The following is a 20795-nucleotide window of genomic DNA, read 5'->3' as shown; positions in this document are numbered from 1 at the left end:
TTTTTTTAAATTTTTTAATTTTTAGCTGCTGTTAACCATGGAGAAAATCATTCACACTTCAATTCTTAATTGAAGTGTCCTTAATTCTTTTTTTGGCTTCTAGCAAAGTTCTGTACATTTGTTATGTATAACTCTGTTACCAAAATCATTGCTCTTAGGTTGAGTGGAAAACTATAGAAAGAGCATATATTCAAATTGAGATTGGTATGTGTAATAACAATTATTTTACACCATGATTGAGCTGTGGTTTTAACCCATTCTCTTAGTGATCTATAAATGTAAAGAAATTAATTTTAAATATCCTATTAAGTAACTTTTTTTTAAATCCACAGCAAGTTGGCATTGATAAAGGTGACATTCCTGACCTCACACAGGTAAGTAATTCTCTGAGCGAAAAATTTAGTATGCATGAAATTATTACACCATAGTTTACCGTAAATGTTCTGACCTAAGACAGAGTCTTGTAAGCTTTAATGCATTTTGAAGGTAGACCAATCACCTTTCCTGGGAATCATTCAAGCTTATTTTTTCTAGCTATTGAATACATTTCTGGAGGTAATACAAAGACTTTCCTACTCTTATAAAAGTAGTTTCTTCTTTAAAGGCAACTGAATTTACTTATTGAGCTCATTTTTTCATTCTTAAACTTGAATCACAAGGAGGCCTTGAATACTGGTTATAAAGTGCTTTCCCCATGAGAAGTGACTATTCGTGGGCATCTAGTAAGAGCGTTTGAACTGGTCTTCCTGCTGCTTCTCCTGGTTTTCAGCGTGTCCCAGGCGTGGAGGAGGGGCGTGAATGGGGAGGATCCTGCTGTCACAGTCCTGCTACACTGATTCTTGTCTCCCCTCTCAAGTGAAGGAATTTCTATACACAAATGAACCTTTTTTGTAAAAGGTAGTAGTGGTAGATGAGAGGTTTTCTGGGGACGATCTAGAGAGCCAAAATAATAGTAGTGCTTCCTTATCGATCCTTTTATCTGTCGACAGGGCACATTGTACGGCTCCTCAGATACAGAATCAAGATCAGTCACACGTGCAGAATTGCTGTGTGACCTTTCTCATAAATGGCAGGGGCTGTTTTTATTTAATTAACTCGTCAGTCTGTTATGGTCAGTTTCTGTCCCTAACATGTTCTAGGACAGATGACAGAAAACACACGTAGAGCTGCTGTAGATACCACTAATGAATCTATGGGTTTTCTATCTTTGTAAATAAAAAAAAAAAAAGTTACTGTAATTGAATAAAATTGTCATAATGAAAGATTACCCGCTTTTAAATAGTATCAAAATGTGTTTAATAATTTACTATCGTTATAATCCCTTAAAATGTTTCCATATTTAAATAATGTTAACCTTAAATTTTTATTAAAGATTAGAGAAACCCAAAGGAATGGTCTCTGTAATTACATTATTCAAAGGCCAGTTAAATACCAAGAATTCTTCATAAATGAGATTCACAGAACAGTTTAGAACATGATGGCATTGTATTTTTTGGTTTAAAAGTTGGGAGATAGCACCTTCTAATAGACAGAATATTGGTTCAAAATATTTTTGCTGCTTTGAGATCAGGTACATACCTAAATAAGAGTGTCATCCTGGATATAGCTAAAAATTAAATGTGCATAGGATTATTAAAAATCTCTTTATTAGATAAATATTTATGAATTTTGTAATGCTGTAATAAAAAGCAAAGAAAATCAGTGTGCTTTGATTTTAAATTATTTAATTATAATAAACATTTACATTGCACTTTTTAAAAATAACCCAGATAAATAATACATTGTTAACCTAAAAAAAGTAGATATTTAAATACTTAAGTCAGTGAACAGCTTTTGAAAATGGTAAATCATCTTTATTTCAGTTGTATAGACTGCTTTCACTATGGAGTGGCGGTAAAACTAGATATGTTGTTAGGCTGGCAGTTAAGAAAATAGGTCCTTGGCGGGAGGGTAATAGCCCAGTGGTAGAGCACAAGTTTAGCATGCTTGAGGTTCTCAGTTCAATCCCGAGTACCTCTGTTAAAAATAATAATAATAAAAACTTTTCTAAAAGAACGAAAAAAAGATAGAAAATAAGTCCTCATTTGTCTCCGTTTGGGTAGAGTCTGAAGGGAAACAAGGAAACATTTAAAGGAATACTTAAATACCTTTTTGTTTTTAAAATTGGAAAATTACAGTACTTCATTGAAAGAAGGATTTACATATTTGGGTTTAATTTTTAATGGTCCTGTAATCCTCATTATAATTTATATTATCTTCTCTTAGCAAGTCCAGAGATACAGTATTGCATATAATGATGTATATTCTGTGTTATCATAATTTGGGGAACAGAGACCCATCCTTAAAGAAGATAAATCTTGCTCTGGGTCCAATAGAAAGCTCTTCTGTGGTAGAGATTCATTAGAAGGGTAACTCTATATCCTCTGCTTTTGTGATGGCCTTAAGAGCCACATAAATTTCAGTATTAAAAGATTTACTTTTAAATTAACCTCCTCATAAAAAATTTAAAAATTCTCTAGTTCATTTCTCCAGTGTGTGTTTAAATCTCAATTCAAGAATATTGTGTGCTTCTGAAATGTCTTAATAAGTAACCTAATTTTGATTCCTCTTGGGATCGTGAGCAATAGAGCTAATGAACATACTCCCTAATTTTTATTTAGAGCCCCTTCCACAGGTCTAATGGAGACTTGTAATTGAGTTGGGGATTTAGACCCACTGCGACAATCCAATCAGTGCTGAGCTGGACAGTGAGCTGTTCTAGGGTTAGTCCTTCAGATAATGTTGGACCAGGGTTAATCTGAAGATGAGTCAGAAATGCCAGGTTGTGTGGACTCAGCTTGAGATCCGAGACTAGGTTCTGCTCTCTGTCAGGCTTCTCTGTGGCCGCCACAGCCACTGAATCTAGCTGTGACAATGAACAAAATACCCAACAAGGAAGAGGACTGAAGAGGGGATGGGGACCTGAAGGGCCACCTATTGACTAGGAGTAGAGATAGGCTGCTCCTAACTGAAAAATATTAGAATTCCTCTTGCAGCAAGATGAAACAGAGGAACTGAATGAATATCTTTTAGGTTAGAAAATGTGCAATAAATACCAGTGCTGTGGTCATCTGTAGCCCTTTTAAAATTGTGCGTATGATTTTATCATATTTATTTTATTTTATCCAGTTATCACCTTAACTGCATTTTAAATGACTTATAAATATCATTGAAATTTTTTAAAAATATTCAGAAATACTTTACTGGGTAAGAAGTGAATATGCTACCAGAACTGTAATATTTCTCCTCAGCACTTTCCAGTGGTGTCTTAGATCTGATGATTAAAATTTCAAATGATCTTTTGACTTTTTTTTTTCATTTGGTTTTAGTGATGCTTTAGAATCTAAAGCATCTGAATTGTGGTTCCTTTTTGATCCTGTACTCACAATCAACTATGAGTTGATTCCAAAAAAAGGATTTCCAAAATATTATTTCCTGTTTGGTTTGTGTGTGTGTGTGTGTGTGTGTGTGTGTGTGTGTGTGTGCATTCCACATTTAATATATCTCCATTTATGAAAAACATCTCAGGTTTTGATGTCAGGAATTCTGGTTGACCTGAAAACTACTGGTAAAGAAAAGTCTCCTTTTAAAGGCTGTACCACTGACGACTCGGTAACCGTGATCTATCACTGTCATTTATTAGCTTTCATAGGCTGACTCTTGTTCTTTGGGTTGGTATTTCCATCTGATTGGTCTATTGACTTTGGCATTATTTAAAATAAATAACTAAAGATATTGCTAACTCTACTTTGTTAACCTTAAGCTCCTTTTACAACAGCAGAGGCATTCTCCAAGTTTGGCCCCTTGGAAATTTGGGACAGTTTTTATTTATTGTGTTCTGTGCTTGTCAGGATGTGCTCAGTGCCCTAGATACAGTTGAGAAGAAGGCTGATATTTCTGGATTCTCAAATTTTACTATCAAAGTAACTTTTTTCCCTCCAGCAACATTTGAGGAGTTTATTTCTGTTAGATTTTGCATGTCCTTATAAGAGGTATCAATGGTGGCGCATTTTTAAACCTCTAAGATAAAATTCTCTCAAGTTAATTTTATGTTCAATGCATTGCAAAATTAACTCCCCTTAAAGACAAAGTCAGTTTTGTAGTCTTTGTTCTTGGTCCAGTTTCTTTCAACTATTGTGATTTTTGTGACTACTACATTATTTTTCATTTTTTCTTAAATTATTAAGAAACTTTACAAAAAGAATGAGATTGCAAACTATCATCCTAGTTTTAGGTCTTTTAGTTTAGATAAGTAAGAAACTATGTAGGGAAAAATATGGCCTCTTTTTTGTTATCCCATATTGTTCTCTACTTTGCAATTATAAATAGCATTTTTTAACAGAGTTAGCACAGAATCGCATTTCTTTTACATTGCGTTTAGTAGACAGAGGGCCTAGGTCTTCCATGGCTTCTACTGGAGAGAGGTTCTGTGGTTTGATATATATTTTTTCTTACTGTGATCCCAATGAAAAGAATGGGAATATGAAAAGTTTAAAGTTATATGCCCAGACCTCCTAGGTTCCATTATTCTGACAATTATAATTATTATGACAATTAGCATGACAGTTTTAAAGTTAGCAGGTGTGAATTCATCTAAGAATTGTGAAGTCATTTCTATTTTCTTCTTCCTTTTAAGGTTACAATACACATTCTCTTTATTAAATGAGCACATCTTTATAGTTTATTACTTGTTCTATGGAGCAAAATTTCCTTTATCTCTTAAAAATTTATTTTTCAAAACTTAGAAGTAGACTTTAGTTGTAGTTTACTGGAATTTGCTGAGTAAGTCCACTTTTACCTAAGATATATTTTAGAAATTCTAATTTTTATACTTAAAATTTGTTATATCCCCTGATAATTATTTTTTTTATACTCTGTAGTCCATAACTTTTTATATAATGCTCATAGGGCTGTCCCTTTCTACCTCTAGGTTAGAAAATGCGCTATAAATACAAGTGTGGTCACCTGTAGCCCTTTTAAAATTATGCATATGGTATTATTATAACTGTATTTTAAATTATTTTTTGCTCATTTACTAATTTATATTTGGCTCACATTCACCCTGATAATAATCACATAATTACATATATAATAAACATTATTGTTAAGGCAGTTTATGAGTCTGTTACTGAAATGAAAGTGAACATTAAATGTCCTGGACTTTCAGAATTAAAAATTTTAATAAGAATTTTATTTTCATTTGTCATTATAGGTGCAATGTAAAATGTACAGTTATATGATTTTTTTTAATTCCTTGAGCAGTTTTAGCAGTTAGCATAGTTACTTTAAAATCCTTCAAAATTAATTTTATATTATATAAAGAACAGTTGTCAGAATTAAATGCGTCTATAAATGTTATGCTAGTCTTTGAATGCCTACGCTGCTGTTAAGGTCTAATTTGGGTAAAGATTATTTAATAAAGATGAAATTAAACTTCTAATGCTTGAGGAATAGATGGGGTGGAATATTTATATGAGCCTATTATTTCTCCTAACATACAGTAAAATACCATCACTTTATATTTGTCTAAAATGTTATTATAAAACAAACATTCAGATACTTCTTAATAAAAGAGTTGAAATATATTAAATTTGCCAATACATAGTAGTCTTATTATAACATTAGTAATATTTGCTGAAGTTAGTTTATTATATATAAAATTATATATATATTAAATAGCTCAATAATAAGAAAATCTTAATTATGGTTGACTGTTAAAGTTATATTTTTCCCCCACAACTCTCACCCCGCCCTTTTTTAATAAAGTAGTAATCGTCCCTAATATTTAAGTCAAATGTGGATAAGTGAAATTTTACTGTATTTTCATATTTCTGTAAGTTTGTATTTGGACATGTATATTTTTGACTTGGATACAAATATTTCTGCTTTTTTCACTGTGATCTTATGGAAACATATGATGAACTTGATTTAATTACGTTTACTGCATTTAAGTAATATCTTAGAAAAAGTTTATCTGATGTATCTCTACACTGAAACCACGCTGTAACACTGTTTGTTATGCAGAGAAGTTAAGTCTGTGTAAAATGGGCCTGTCTGAGATTCCATGGAATTTAAATACTTAAATACCCAAAGAAGCTGGAATGAAGTTATCTCCATATGTGTTGGGGTGCACCCACAGACCTCCACCATGCAAAGTTACAGTGATGTTCCAGTGTATTTATTTTGAAAGAAAGCAACACAGACATTCATTTCTTACTTTCTTATTGTAGGCTCCCAGCAGTCTTATGGAGACCCTTGAACAGCATCTAAATACATTAGAAGGAAAGAAACCTGGAAACAAGTACGCATTAGTTGTATATACTAAATAAGATGGAAAATCCTATAGTCATTCTTTATAAAATGAGTTTTCTTGTGCTACTACAGTTTAAGGATGTGCTTTATTGTAATTCGTCTGAGTTCCCTCAAAACCCCCTTCCTTCCTCCTTGACTTGTGACAGCCTGATCCCGTGTAGAGGTGACCTGTCTACAGCCTATCTGCGGGCTAAGGCAGCAAGTCGTAGTTTGTACCTGTGTTGACTGAACTTGCTGAGTTATTTACCTGCCCTCAGAAGGGATTTACAATACACAGAAAAGGAGTTGCTCATGTCTAGAAATTGAGGCCCTCTCCTTTGGGCACGAGTGAAAACAGTCTCTCACGCAATCTTAAACACTCTGTTAGGGCACCAACCCCGCTGTGAAAAAACAAAGCCTTCAGGTGTGGTCGTCTGGACTCCAGACTCTCCCCACTTGGACCCTTGGTTGTGGCACTCCGCTGAAATTTCACTCTGAGATCTTTTTATAGACAGAGTAGCAATCAAGCAGCAGTTAAGTGTAGTTTTGCTAGATTTTCAGCTTTTGTGTTTGGTCACTTAGATGTTTGACTCTTTCTCCTCATTGTATGTAAAACATGTCCAGGTTCCGTTTCTGTTCTTCCCTCCAGCCGGTGTCACGCTTGTCTGTTCACCCGACCTGGTGCTTTCCGGTCTCTGTGTTTTGCTCAGACTGCTTCTGCTGATCTCAGATGCCTGCCCTCCGTGTCTCTGCCCGTGTACATCTTTCACATCCTGGGAGGGCCATCTAGAGAAGCCTTCCTTAATCGTGCCCTGCACTGTGTTATGTCTCCCCTTTCCCCCAACGCATGTGGTTTAACTAGATTTTCTTTGAGTTCAAGGATTATTTTATACTTAATTATCTCTACCTAAAAACTTAATGTGGCTCTCTCCACAGAGTCAATATGAAATCTGTTTTTGTTGGTGATCCCAGCTTTGTTGATTCTGTTTAGATTGACAGCAGAAAGTGGCAGAGACAACCTATCAAATGTTCATTGCAGGGCTGTATAGGCTGGTCTTGGATTTTACTGGTGATACAGCCATCAACACGCACCTCCTTTCTGCTTTCTTTTCTCTGAGAGTTCTCCCAGAATCTACAGTGTCATGTCTTGATGTCATTTTTTGCTTGTTGTTTCATCACCTAGGGGTTATTTCTGTCATCTCTCCTAAGTTGGTATAAAAATGTTTGCATGTCGTTTAAGTTTTCGATGTTAAGCACCGGTGTGGGACTTGCTCAGGTGGTTGCCGCAGAGGTGTTTGAAGTGATGGACAGCAGGACCCCTCAGAGGCTCTGGCAAGGTTGTACCAGAACCCAAGGTCTGCCCCCGCTTCAGTGTGGCCATGGACGAGCAGACTCTTGTGTGTAGACTGATGTCAACTAAGAAAGATGTGAGCATATATTACGTCACAATAGAAGGTGCCCACTTCCAGAAATTGCTGCCTCCCAGCTCCGCGATATTACAGTGTCTGGGAGGTCAGATAAGTTGCCTAGGATTTGAGCCAAAGGAGAAATGTCCCTGCTCTTGTGGCAGGAAGATCCCTTTAGCTAAGGAAACGTGCATCTCCCTGAGTTAGAGCCTCTTCGTTGGGCCACGTGGGATGTGCATTCATGAAAGTCAGCTTCTCTGCACTCTTTCCCCTCAGGTCCCCACACCCTGCACAGATCCACCCTTTGCCCTCGTTAAATCTGCCAGTGCTGCAGTCATGTGGGAAGCCACCTTCTAGAGTGGATTTCCTTAGCCCTAACTTCACATCTAAACTCGCCCTCTAGTGGCTGCCGCAAGCTATTTTTGGACTGCTTAGCTATGGACACTTCGTTACATTTCTAAGAGTGGTAAAGTAACTTAATTCTGTTTGGAATTACCTTTTGCTGAGCATAATTTTCCTCTCGCCTTTAAAATCATTTTATGCTTATCGGATTTCTTTTCTGAATTGGCTGAGACCACATATGAACTTGTTTTTTGCTTATTCCCTATTTTTCAAATAAATGAACTACAGTAGTTAACTTTTCTCCTTTGTATATTTGTGCTTACCTGGGAACTTAAGTGAAGGGTGAGTACTATATTGAGTGACTTTTTTGCATTTGGTAATTACGAAAAATGCAAAAAACACTCCTAAGATTCCACACTTTTTAAAATTTAGAACATTTAAAACTGGTTCTGCCCATTTTACACATCTGTGTTCTTTCATTATACTTTTAAAATTTATCTCCCAAGGTGACTGGCATAAATGGTTTTACTTTATTTTGGTCTTCCTAGATGAAGACTAACAGTCTCTCTTAGATGTGTATATATACGTATTCCTCTTAAATTTTAGAAATCAAAAATTTTTTCATTTGTTTAGTAAACAAAAGATTTCCCTGTGGCACATGGCAGAAGTGTCAAAAGGCAATGTTATAAAGAAAATTCATTACTTAAAGTTGTTTTGTCTTCTAGTAGCAGTATAAAACTGTTCTAACCTTTAAGTCAAGTAAATGCATAAAATGAAGCATTTTCCAATGTCCACTAAAAATGTGAATGCCTTTCATATTTAGTGCCTTATATCCACTGGTACTCATTTTTAAAATTCTATGCAGTACTGATAGGCCTTTGCATATTGTCTGTTTCTATAATTCCACAGAACAAAAGAGAGCAACTAAGTTTGTTTTTACATGTGGGTTTACTAAGCATTGAGGGTGCAAGAAACTCAATATCAGTTTATTGTAACTAAAATAATTTGGAACACATAAATAGGTTTTTCACATCTGTGTTTTGTTTGTTTATTTTTCTGGCTAACTTTTATAACCAAAACTGTATAGGGGTTAAATTTGTTGTGAATAAGAAATAACAAAACTTCGTATTTTGATAGCTTATTACATCTTGGAAGTAAACCTTTTCTGTGTTCTTCGTAAAAAGCCATGGATTTGTTTGTAGCATTTTACAGAATTTCTGATAGATTACTATGGATCATACATTGTCTTAAAATTACAGTTATTCTTTGTGTTTCCCAACATGGTTCACTACATACTAGATTTCCCTAGCTGAAATTATTAAAATTCAAATAACTATTGGTCTTAAATTAATGTCATTATCTATAGATAAAAGATGGTAGCATTTTCTTTTACAAGGGGCAGATGACCTGTGGTAGGGTAGGAAATCAACTGAGGAGCAGATTAAAAAAAGCAATATATAAGTGAAGAATAGGTGCCCTGGGCTCATCTGTGTTATCGTCAGGACAGGCTCAAAGGTGAGACGTGAACAAGCCCTGGGCTTCAGACAGACTTGGACCAGAGTCTGCAATCCACCATTAAAGAATGATGAGACTTTGGCAAGTTATTTACCTCTCTGAGCCTCAGAGCCCTCAGACTTTAATCAGTGATGAATGATGCTTTTTAAAGCTATGGCCCCAAGGGGAGCACCTCTGGTTCTACCTTTTTGATGAAAGCATGGCAAAACCTGGATCTGGTCCATGGGAACAGAAGTCATCCATCCTGACAGTTTAACATCACCCGAAATAATTTTTAAGATGTTCGGTTAATTCATTTTTTACACAAAGATTACATAAAGGTAGTATTTTCATTTTAAAATTCAGATAATACCAAAATATATTTCAGTGGGCACAAAATGCCAAGTGCTGTTGTAAAGTGCTAGGGGGATAGAAACAATGGGATGGGTTCCCTTCCTTCAAAGAATTTAGCATCTAGTACAGAAGACAGATAACTAAACAGACAAAAGAGATACAGTAAGGTAAGGGGGGGGGTGACAGCTGGACAGAATCAATAGAAGAATTCATTTGTTTGCTTAATTAATCTACAGGTTAACTACAAGTGTCATTTAGTAGTAGTGTTCATGGGGGTTCAAGAGCTAGGCAGACTGATTCTTGTACCAGTTATAATATTCCGTACTTAGGTCTGAGCATGATATTCTTTAATAGCAGGTAGAGAAATTCTTTTTTCACTCTATTTTGCTACAGAGTATAGACTATACTAGGAACTTTTATGTATTAGTTTGGAAATATAGTTCAAAAAGTTCTTGTTCATCCTCAGTTCTCTTTTCCATATTAGTATGTCCCACTAAGAATTGGTTCATGAGAATCCCTTGAGAGATAAACAAATTAATTTAGTGAACTCATTATTAGAAAGTGACCATGTCAGATGGCTTCTCGGTTTCCTTTACAAAGTTAAGGCTATTTGGGGGGGGGGGGGGGAATTTTTGTTTAGACTTAACTCCCTTCCTTTTCTGCATATATAAAGAGAAAAAAAATGGTGGGGGTGGAGAAATTATTTAGCCAGAAATTCATTAGGGAATTTTTAGTCTTATGCGATACTAGATTTTTAGGTTCCTAAGTTTCTGGGATACAGAGAAAACTATGATTCCACTTACTTCAATAGATCCTTGAGAGCAATATAGATGAACATATATCCTTTTCTTCATAGGATATGTTTCTCTGAAGAGAACAGCCAGACTACACCTAACCTAATCAAGTTCTACCCCTAGGCTTCTGTCTTTCATTATATAACAAAACTCTCTGTGAGCCCTTGCTTTCATCTTCATTTTTAGTAAAAGCTAAATTTAAACAAGAAATGGCAGGCATGTGTTTGCATATGAAGTTGAACCTAAAAGGTGTTAATCTGACATATAATATTGTAAAATTTCTTTTGCTGTAGCCAATGAAACAAAAATTTGTGAGATTATACAAAACTCCAGGTACTAAATCTCTAATTTCATTTTACTGCTGCCACATGTGATATTTTCTCTGTAGTTGAGTAGAAAGCCATCAAGCCATCCCTGCTGTCCTGTAAGACCCCGACGATAGGTTTCTTACTGAAACATTTTTTTCCCTTCACTTTTGTTTATTATTAAATCGTTTCCCACCAGCTCTGGTTAGTAAAATCTAAGCTGTTTAGGACAGTTGTTTCTGAAGCATTTTGCGAGAAATGATACACAATAGTCAGTGCTACTAGTCATCTAACTGAAAAAAAAAAAATTCCTTCCTGATTTTTCCTCACTCCCTTAGAAACAAGCACTGAGATTACTGTTCTTTTTCAAGCTTCCAAGTTCTAACAGGATACGGGGGATATTTTTCATAGATAGTTTTCAATTACAGCCATGAAAAAAAAAAACACTCTAGAGGGTTGCATACGGAAGCTGAGACACAATTCAAGCATGGGGCTTGTAAGGATTTTTTTTTTTTTGAATTCTAGTGTTCCTTTTATATTTCACAATTACGATTAAATGAACTACCATGTTTTTTAACGTTAATGAGTTTACTACCTGTTGAAAATGATACCAGAGGGTTTTTTTCAATTCCATAAAGCATCATTTTTCCCATGTCTTGGTAAAGTTTTTAAAATTCCAGTTTGAACAGTTTATTTCCAATGGACATAGGCACGTAAAGATCAACTCGAAGAACTGAGTGACTGGAGATGCAGAAAAGGTTTTGAATTTAATAATTCCCAGCACTAGAAACTAAGTGGATGGGGAACACTGGGAGCAGGTGTCAAAATTGAGTAAAAGCTAAAAATTATTTTTAAAAAATAGTCTATCCACTGCTTAAAAAGTCTGTGTATAAACAATTTAATGCTTGACCAAACATCAAGCTTAAATGCTTCTACAAATGTCTTCATGTATATTCAGTTTTCATTTTTTTTTGGTTGCCTTTTAGATCTGGTGCTCCCTCTCCATTAAGTAAGGTAAGTTTGTTTTTGTTTTCTTTTGACCATTTTAACAACTTTTGATTGTACAGTTCTGTGGCATTAAGTTCATTCACATTGTTGGGCAACCATCACTATCATCCATTTAGAGAACTTTTATCATCTCCCAGACTGAAACTTGGTGCCCTTTAGACAGCAACTCCCCACCCTCCACCAGCATCACCACCCCCAGCTCCTGGCAGCCACCATTCTACTTTCTGTCTCAATAAATCTGACTATTCTAGGTGCCTCAGATAAGTGGAATCATTGAGTATCTTTCCTCCTGTGAGTGGCTGATTTTACTTAGCGTAGTATCTTCCAGGTTCATCCATGTTGTAGCGTATGTCAGAAATTTCCTTCCTTTTTACCTGTGAATAATATTCCATTCTGGGCATACAGCACACTTTGTTCATCCATCCGTCGAGGCCTCGATGGTCACTTGGGTCACTTCCACCTTTTGGCTGTTGTAAAGAACACTGTTTGTGAACACGGTGTACCAATACCTATTTGAGTCCCTGCCGGCCGTCCTTTTGGGTGTGCACCTGGAAGTGGGGCTGCTGAATCATATGGTCATTTTATTTTTAAATTTTTGAGGAAAGATAAGGTAAGTCTTTATATATTCTCCTTTATATTAGTTTCTCAGTCCAATGTACTATACAGTGTCTTCTTAGTCCCTTATTTGGACTAAATGTTTTTAAATAGGAGAATGTTCATACACTTATATTACACCTGAAAACAAATGTATCAGTGTAACATTTTACTAGTTACAGAGCACTTTCACGTACTCTGAATCACAGCCCTGTGGGATGAATAAGGCACATAACATTGTGTGTTTTGATGGTAGAGAAACTAATGGTCCTTAGGTATCCTCACAAGCACGCCTTTCAGACAGCCTACCATAATTACTGTCATAACTCCATCACCTCCCTCTGTCCTCTTTAGTATCTTAAAGGACAGGATTAGGGTTTTCAGTGACAAGAGTATGTACTGCTGTAGGTTGGTAGATCACATTTGCTGTTGTATTTTTCAGGCAAAAAAGTGAAATAAATGTGCTCTTTCCTCTTTGCCAAATTTCTATTGTATAATTACCATTATCACAGACATGAAGGATATTATGATTGCACAGGATATTCCAGGCACCCTGTGCTGTGCCAGTATTCTGCCTAAGAATCCCTCGGGGAGCTCAAACAATCAAATAAAACAAACAAACAACCTAAGCTCCTTGGTGATTCTAATACAAAGCCAGGTTTAAAATCATTCTATCTGTGGGAAAATTCCAACATACAACTGCTGAGTAGAATGTGGTAAAATTATGGGGCATCCTTTGGGAAGGTCTGCTTCTACATTTGGCCAAATCAAATTCTGACTTTTTCTTTGTGTAATGTCAGGATTATTTTGGTTCTGTTTTCCTACCTTTCTTATCTCTTCAGAGTTTATTGCTACAAGGCAGTTTTTAATGGGCCAAGACCTTCATTTCTGCATTTATGTGGTAGATTCATTGCTAGTTTCATAAACATCACTTTCCAAGCTTATTTGCATATATTGGTATAAAAAAAATAACCCACTGATTTTTTTCAGAGTTATCAGTGTTCACAATGGATGACATGCAAATTAATTTTTGTTAGTTCTTTCTGTTCTCTTGATAATCTTTCACATTACATTTGGAAAATTTGAATTTTTGGTTGAAGAACAAAGCTTGAGTTGATGTTTTCTGAGCAACAGTATCCATTCTGCTCCCAGATTTCTCTTTCTTGAAGTGCTGAATGCTCGGCACTTGTGTATGTATTGAATTTTGACTCCTTGATTAGTTATGTTCTTTGCCCAATAGCTATCAAGCAAATACTATCTAAGTCTGGAAAAGCCTATACAGTTCTTATCTCCTCAGTCCTTTTTCTTAACTTATTCTTTTTAAAACTTCCTCTAAGTTTAGTCTACTTGAAATTAGATGTCCTGTCACAGCAGTGTCTCATGGCCCTTGCCTGATCTTGGTCTTCGTGCACTTTGCTTTCTGTTACGTCTCATTTCCACTTGAAGAACTAAATATTGGTGCACTGGTTTGAGATGTTCCATTCATCTTTCTTTTGTGACTATGTAGCTAATTAAATATACCAAGTAGAAGAAAGCAGAATTAGGGTAGTTGCTAAACAAGTGATTTATTTTTTAATATTTTAGCTGACTATTAAGTCCTCTTCTTAAAACTGTCCGAGACAGTAAGTGTTAACTTTTATTTCACTTTTTAAGTTTTATCTGTGTCACATTAGTGATGGGATATCATCAAGCTGTCAGTGACTTCAATCTTGTTTGTGAATCATTCTCTGCCAACCCGTGACTATTTGTAAGTCAGATTTCTACATATTTAAGGCATCTGAGAAGATGTTACATGAAGTCTTTTTAGGATATAGAAAAGAAAAAAATGGCCTGGGTTTTGCAGTCATTACAATTGATTTTTTTTTTTAATTTTCAGCAGTTAGCAAGATCTTTCCCACTAATTTTATGTTTAGGAAATATGTTTGGCTTTGATTTTTAATACATGCATAGAAGTCACTGCCTATGTTAGACCAAATTTGTTTTTCCATAATTTTGCATTAATGACATGTAACTTTTAAATTTTGAAACATGTTTTGTCCAATATTGATTATTTATTACAAGTCTCAATTTCAAATTTTCCTGAGTTTTTTCCTCCCATGAGGAGTTACCAAGAAATTGCTGGTGGGTCTGCACAGCAGAAGCCCTGTTGCTTTGTGTCCTGCAAATCCACGTTTGACCAGAGCATGTTGTGCGTCTTCCTTTTCAGTCTTCTCCAGCCACAACTGTTACATCTCCTAACTCTACACCAGCTAAAACGATCGACACATCCCCACCGGTTGATTTGTTTGCAACTGCATCTGTGGCTGTCCCGGTCAGGTTAGTTAATGACAATGCAGTGAACTGTTTGTTAGTGTGTTGATGAGGTTTTTGTTTTATGTACTGAGCCCAGATGATTTCACAAAATGAAATGGAGTCCTAGTAAGCGTGTGATTTGGGGGTAGGGTTTATTTTCAGGTCCACAAGGTAAGATCTTCTACACTTACAACACTTTCGTAGGATTGTACCTCTCAAAGCATAAGATAGACCTAAGCTGTAGAAATCACCTTGTTGCTCACACATTTGGGGAAGGAAGTAGAAGAATGGTGCACACATTTCAGGTTCTTCTGAAATCAGATGTCGTGGAAAGGGTTTCTAAAATCAGTTTCTTCTGGTGTGAAATTAAAGGGTGTCTTAAAGTGCTATAGAATTGAATCAAATCGAATAGAAAATTTTTGAATGTTTAAAAAAATTTTAAATAAAAAAATAAAATAGAATAAAATAAAACTTGCAGTTGTAGGCCAGTTACCTGGTGTGTATGAGGAGCACAGACTCTGGTGGTAGGATGTTCCTAATTGCTTTTATAGCACCTAAAGGTCAGAACAGTAATGAGAAAGGTAGAGTGACCGTGCATCCTGTAAAATCTCCAGGCTGCCTAAAATGAAGCCCCCAACTCATAGAAGCTTCTTCAGATAATGATTTTAGGTTAATTCTTTGGTTTTTTAGCCTTGAGAGGAATCTAGTCCCATTTTGTAGTATCTGTGACACTGATGATGAATGCCTTGTTTGGAGGCTTGAGTTGTGAACTGAACAATAGATCCACATAAGGTTCCCATGTTAACTATGTAGGTTCCCCTCTACTGGCTTAATTCTGCGTTTTTAATCACAGGCTTGGTCAAACCAGATCCTTTCTGCCTCTGTAGTGCGATAAATTGCTTCTTGTAAAAGCATTGATTCAGGTCTTAATAAGTCCCTATTCTGGCTCTTAGAACAGCTGTATTTATGAAATGAACATTAGGCAAGGTGCAGAGGTCTTGGAATTGCATTCCTGACAAGGCCCCGGGATGCTGCTGGTGAGGAGACAGCACTTTGAACAGCAAAGCTCTAGACTCCTCCTTGGAACGTCTGCAGGCACGGGAGCTTTGAAAAGCACAGCCCCAGCTGAATAAGTGTAAAAAATATGGAAATATTTTTAGGGGAGGCCTCTGCTAGGCAAACTTGATATATTGTAGTTTAACTTAGAAAAACAGATACATTAGTGAAGATTTATTTTAGGATTCTTTGGTTTATAAATAAATTCTTCTCAAGACAAGAATGATTTACCATACAAAAAGAAAAAGAAAACTTTAGAAAATAAAGAAAAGGAAAAAATCACCAATCATTCTCTTACCTTTAAGATTTGGAGTATGTTTCCTTTTGTCACAGTCCTTATTACCAGTGTTTCAAGTGCTACCTCATGGACCTAACATGTTCAACATTTCTCCCTACTTTGGGGCATTTGGGTTTTCCCTTTTAATTCTGTTCTACGATATGAGTGACCTGTTGCTTGAAGTATGGTTTAACTTTGTTGTCTGTGGAGCAAAAGTTGGCCAACTATGGCCCATAGATCAAATCTAGCCCACCATCTGTTTTTGTAAATAAATCTCTGGAACAGTGGCATATTCATTTGTTTACATATTGTCTCATATGTCACCTATATCTTTCATGCTGCATTGGCAGAGTCAAGGAGTGACAGAGACTGTCTAGCCCACAAGCGTAAAATACTTACTAGCATCTGGCCCTTGGCAAACGCAGTCTGCCAGCTCCTGGTATAGAAGAACATATGCCATACTGCTGTACTTCCCAAAATATTATTGTCTTATTGGATTTAAAATACCCAAAACCTGTGACGTTTTCCGTATTTAAAAAAGCATCTTCACATTATAAAATTTCAAAAGCTGACTTCAAAATTATGTTTCCCGTTCAGCACTTCTAAACCATCTAGTGATCTCCTGGACCTCCAGCCAGACTTCTCCTCTGGAGGGGCGGCCGCAGCCGCGGCACCAGCACCACCACCACCTTCAGGAGGTGCCACTGCGTGGGGAGGTGAGTGACACCAGGTGGCCATGCCATTTTTCTATTTAGTTGTTTTTATTCAGGCTGTAATTGTTAGGCTTACCTACTGATTATCCGAAATGGTGCTGGAAACTCATTCAGAGAGCAAATGCCAAGAATGGCGTCTACTGATTGAAATACATATTGAGAGAGAGAGAGAGAGAGACAGAGACAGAAAAAGTACTCATAGTCTGGTTTAAATAGTGAAGGAATCATAAATTTTTTAATTTTAAAAGTTGGAACCATGGCAGTATTTTTCTTTGCTAGTCTAAAATTCTGATTATTTTTAGTAATTGCTCTCTAGAAATTTAGGCTGTAGAAGGTTGGGTGTTCCCATGAACTTATGCGGTTACTCCAAGGCAGCATTTCGAAAATTTGATTTGCTTGTATGTGGTCTCCTTCACGGATTCCTTTAGACCTGAATTGTCATTATTCACATTGTATTTGGCTTCATGCAGTTGAAATCTGGGATAGATTCTCGTTTGTGCTGAGAAAGATCCATACTAAACTGATTAAGAGGAATCACACCTAAGTGCTTGATTCCCATTTTATTCATGGGGATTTTGGAAAACAATTAAGCTTTTGTATGTGTTTGATTAAAATACCAATATTTCATAGCAATATAAAAATTAAGTTGATTACTGGTTAATTCTCAGAACTGCACAGAGTTGTTTTTAAGTCTTTTACCCTACTACATCAGACTATCAAAATAAGATTTTTTTTAAGTTTGAAAATGGCTCATACAGCTATAGAAACCACACAACCGAGAAAATGACATAAGCAAGACAGTGGAATAGGAGGTATCCCATCACACCTCCCTGCCGCACCAACCATTGGCAGCCATCCACAGATAAAAGTGCTTTTGTGGGAGTTCTGGGAACAGGTAGGAGGTTGCAAAGCCCAAGTGGAGCCCAGGACCTAAAGGCTTGACTTGAGAAGGCAGGTCTATGCCCAGGTAGGAGGCTCACCAACCTTGGTCCTGGCTACAGACCTGAAAACACTGCCATTCCCCTGTGGACTCACTGCAGTCCTGTTTTGCTGTGACCCTGCCATGAGCAACATCTGCCAAGGGACTGGGGAGGAGCCGCACACACACATGCCTTGGGTAACAGGCCTGCTGACCTTGGTCTCAGCTGTGGACCCTGAAACTGCCTGTGACCCAGCTCCAGCCTCTCTCAGTCATGGTTCAGAAGCAGTCCTGCCTGCGCAGGAATGCACCAGGAGACACCTGTCTGTGCCCCCAGAGGCAGGTCCAGTGATCTTAGTCCAGCCTCAGATCCTGAAGCAGCCTTGTGACTAGTCTCCAGCCCCTCCCAGCCTCAGTCAGGGAGCAGTCCCGCCCACCCAGGGAGCATTTGGGAGAGACACCCATCCATGCCCCTAGGGGCAGACCTGCAGACCTTGGCCTCAACCATGGACCTGAAAGCAGCCCTCTGACTCAATAGACCCAGCAGGAGCTATACCCAAACACACACCTGATAACAAGCCCACCATCTATGGACCCAACTGAAGACCCTGAAGTGAACTCTTGTCCCAGCTCTAGCCCTGCTGACCAAGGTCCTGAAAGCAGTCCTATCCACCCAGGATAGGATCCACATCCACCCAAGGCCCTGGTAACAGGCCCACCGACATGGATACTCCAGCAGACCCAGCAGCAGCTACGTGACACAGCTCCAACCCCACTCAACTCCAGCCTCAGAGACAGAATCATCAGCCCATGGACCTGACAAGATAAGGTCTTTACCTGCCAAAACAAGTCCTCAGAACCAGGAAGAGGTGTTTACTCTTTCAAATTCACATACACCAACACGAGGCTACACAGAATACAAAGAGTCAGGCAAACAAACATGACACTGGGACACTTCCTCGGGACACTGCCAAAGGAAACTAATAAAGCTCTAATAACTTACCCCAAAGAAATGGAGATCTAAACATTGCCTGAGAAAGAATTCAAAATAATCATCTTAAAGAAGCTCAGTGAGATACAAGAGAACACAAATAATCAACAAAATGAAATCAAGAAAACTATACATGAACAAAAAGAGAAATGTAATGAAAAAGTAAAACCCATCAAAAAAGAACAAAACAGAACTCCTGGAGCTTCAGAATACAATGATTGAACTGAAAAGAAAAACTTAATAGGGAGCGTCAAAGGAAGACATGACCAGACAGGATAAAGAAATAACAAACTGAAAGATAGATCATTAGAAAATAGCTAATTAGAGGAACAAAAAGGAAAAAAAAAAAATTGAAGCATACAGGACCTATGGGATGTCATCAAGTGAATGAATATATGCATTATAGGAGTTCCAGAAGATGAAGAAAAAGAAAAAGAGCAGAAAGCTTATTTAAAGAAATAATGACTGGAAACATCCTAAATTATGGTAAGGATATGGATTTTTAAATTCATGAAGTTTAAAAGTCTCCAAGGAAGGTAAATCCAAAGAATATTACTTGAGACACAGTATATAATCAAATTGTCAGAAGTCAAAGACAAAGAGAAAATTTTGAGAACAGCAAGAGAAAAGCAATTCAAGGAAATCCTGATAAGGCTATCCTACATTTGTCAGTAGAAACCTTGCAGACCAGGAGGAAGTGGGATGATATATTCAAAGAATGAAAGGAAAAAAAAAGTGCCAACCAAGAGTACTGTACCTGGCAAAGTTGTCCTTCAGAAGTGAAGGAGCAATAAAGACACTATCCAACAAACAAAAGCTGAGGGAAATTGTCACCACTAGACCTACCTTAGACAAAATACTAAAGGGATTTCTTCAAGTTAAAAGAAAAGGATACTAAGTAACTACATGAAAACATATGAAAGCATAACTCTTGAACAATGCAAGTTTGAACTGCTTGAGTCCACTTATATATGGATTTTTTTTCACTAAGTAATGCGGTACTAAATGATCCACAGTTAGTTGAATCCACAAATGCAGAACTGTGGATATAGAGGGCTGACTGTAAAGTTATAGGTGGATTTTTCACTGCATGAAAGGTTGACACCCCTAACCCCCATGTTGTTCAAGGGTCAACTGTATAAAACTTACTGGTAAAGGTAAATATATAGTCAAATTCAGAATACTCTTAACACTGTAATGGTGGTAGATAAATCACCTTTAACTCTGGCATGAAAGTTAAAAAATTTAAAATAGCTAAAGCTACAGTAATTTGTTATTACATACACAGTATAAAAAGATGTAAATTGTGACATCAAAACATAAAACCCAGAAGGTAGGGAAAAGTAAAATGTCTACACTCTTTGTATGTTGTTGAAGTTAAGTTGTTATCAGCTTAAAATAAACTGTTACAGCTATAAAATGTCTTACAGCTATAAGATGTCTATGTAAGCCCCCATGGTAAACACAAAAAACCTCTAGTAGTTATTAAATATAAAGAGAAAGGAATCAAAGCATACCACTAAGGGAAACCAGAAAGTCAAAAAGGAAGACAGCAAGAGAGGAAGAAAGGAACTACAAAATGATCATAAAACAGTAACAAAATGACAGCAGTGAGCCCTTACCTATTAATAATTACTTTAACTATAAATGGATTAAATTCTCCAATCAAATGACAGAGTAGTTCGAAGGATATTGGAAAAAAAAAACAAACATAAAAAACAAGATATGACAATATGGTGCCTTCAAGAGACTCATTTTAACTTTTAAGGACACACATAGGCAAAATGACGGGATGGGAAAAGATTTTCAGTCAAAATCTATCATAAGAGACAAAGTCATTATATAATGATTTTAAAAATGAATTCAAGAGGATACAGCAATTATAAGTATATATACACCACAATTCAGAACACCTAGATA

General features: G+C 36.6%; 1 protein-coding gene across 12 annotated transcripts in view; it reads left to right on the top strand.

Annotated features, from left to right (window-relative positions):
* Positions 1-20795, top strand: part of SNAP91 (synaptosome associated protein 91) — a 128272-nt gene that overhangs the window by 58451 nt on the left and 49026 nt on the right. For 9 of the 12 annotated variants that reach the window (XM_032484528.1, XM_032484529.1, XM_032484536.1 and 6 more), the window contains exons 9-14: positions 333-374; positions 6270-6340; positions 8415-8420; positions 12012-12039; positions 14834-14943; positions 16850-16968. In XM_032484528.1, coding sequence (XP_032340419.1) covers positions 333-374; positions 6270-6340; positions 8415-8420; positions 12012-12039; positions 14834-14943; positions 16850-16968 — 376 coding nt within the window. The remainder of the gene's footprint in view (positions 1-332; positions 375-6269; positions 6341-8414; positions 8421-12011; positions 12040-14833; positions 14944-16849; positions 16969-20795) is intronic. The other 3 variants (XM_032484532.1, XM_032484530.1, XM_032484537.1) reach the window with 1 other exon arrangement.

This window comes from Camelus ferus, chromosome 8 (assembly GCF_009834535.1).
Source record: "Camelus ferus isolate YT-003-E chromosome 8, BCGSAC_Cfer_1.0, whole genome shotgun sequence".
Taxonomy (NCBI): Eukaryota; Metazoa; Chordata; class Mammalia; order Artiodactyla; family Camelidae; genus Camelus; species Camelus ferus.
This window is presented reverse-complemented; position numbering and strand designations above follow the sequence as displayed.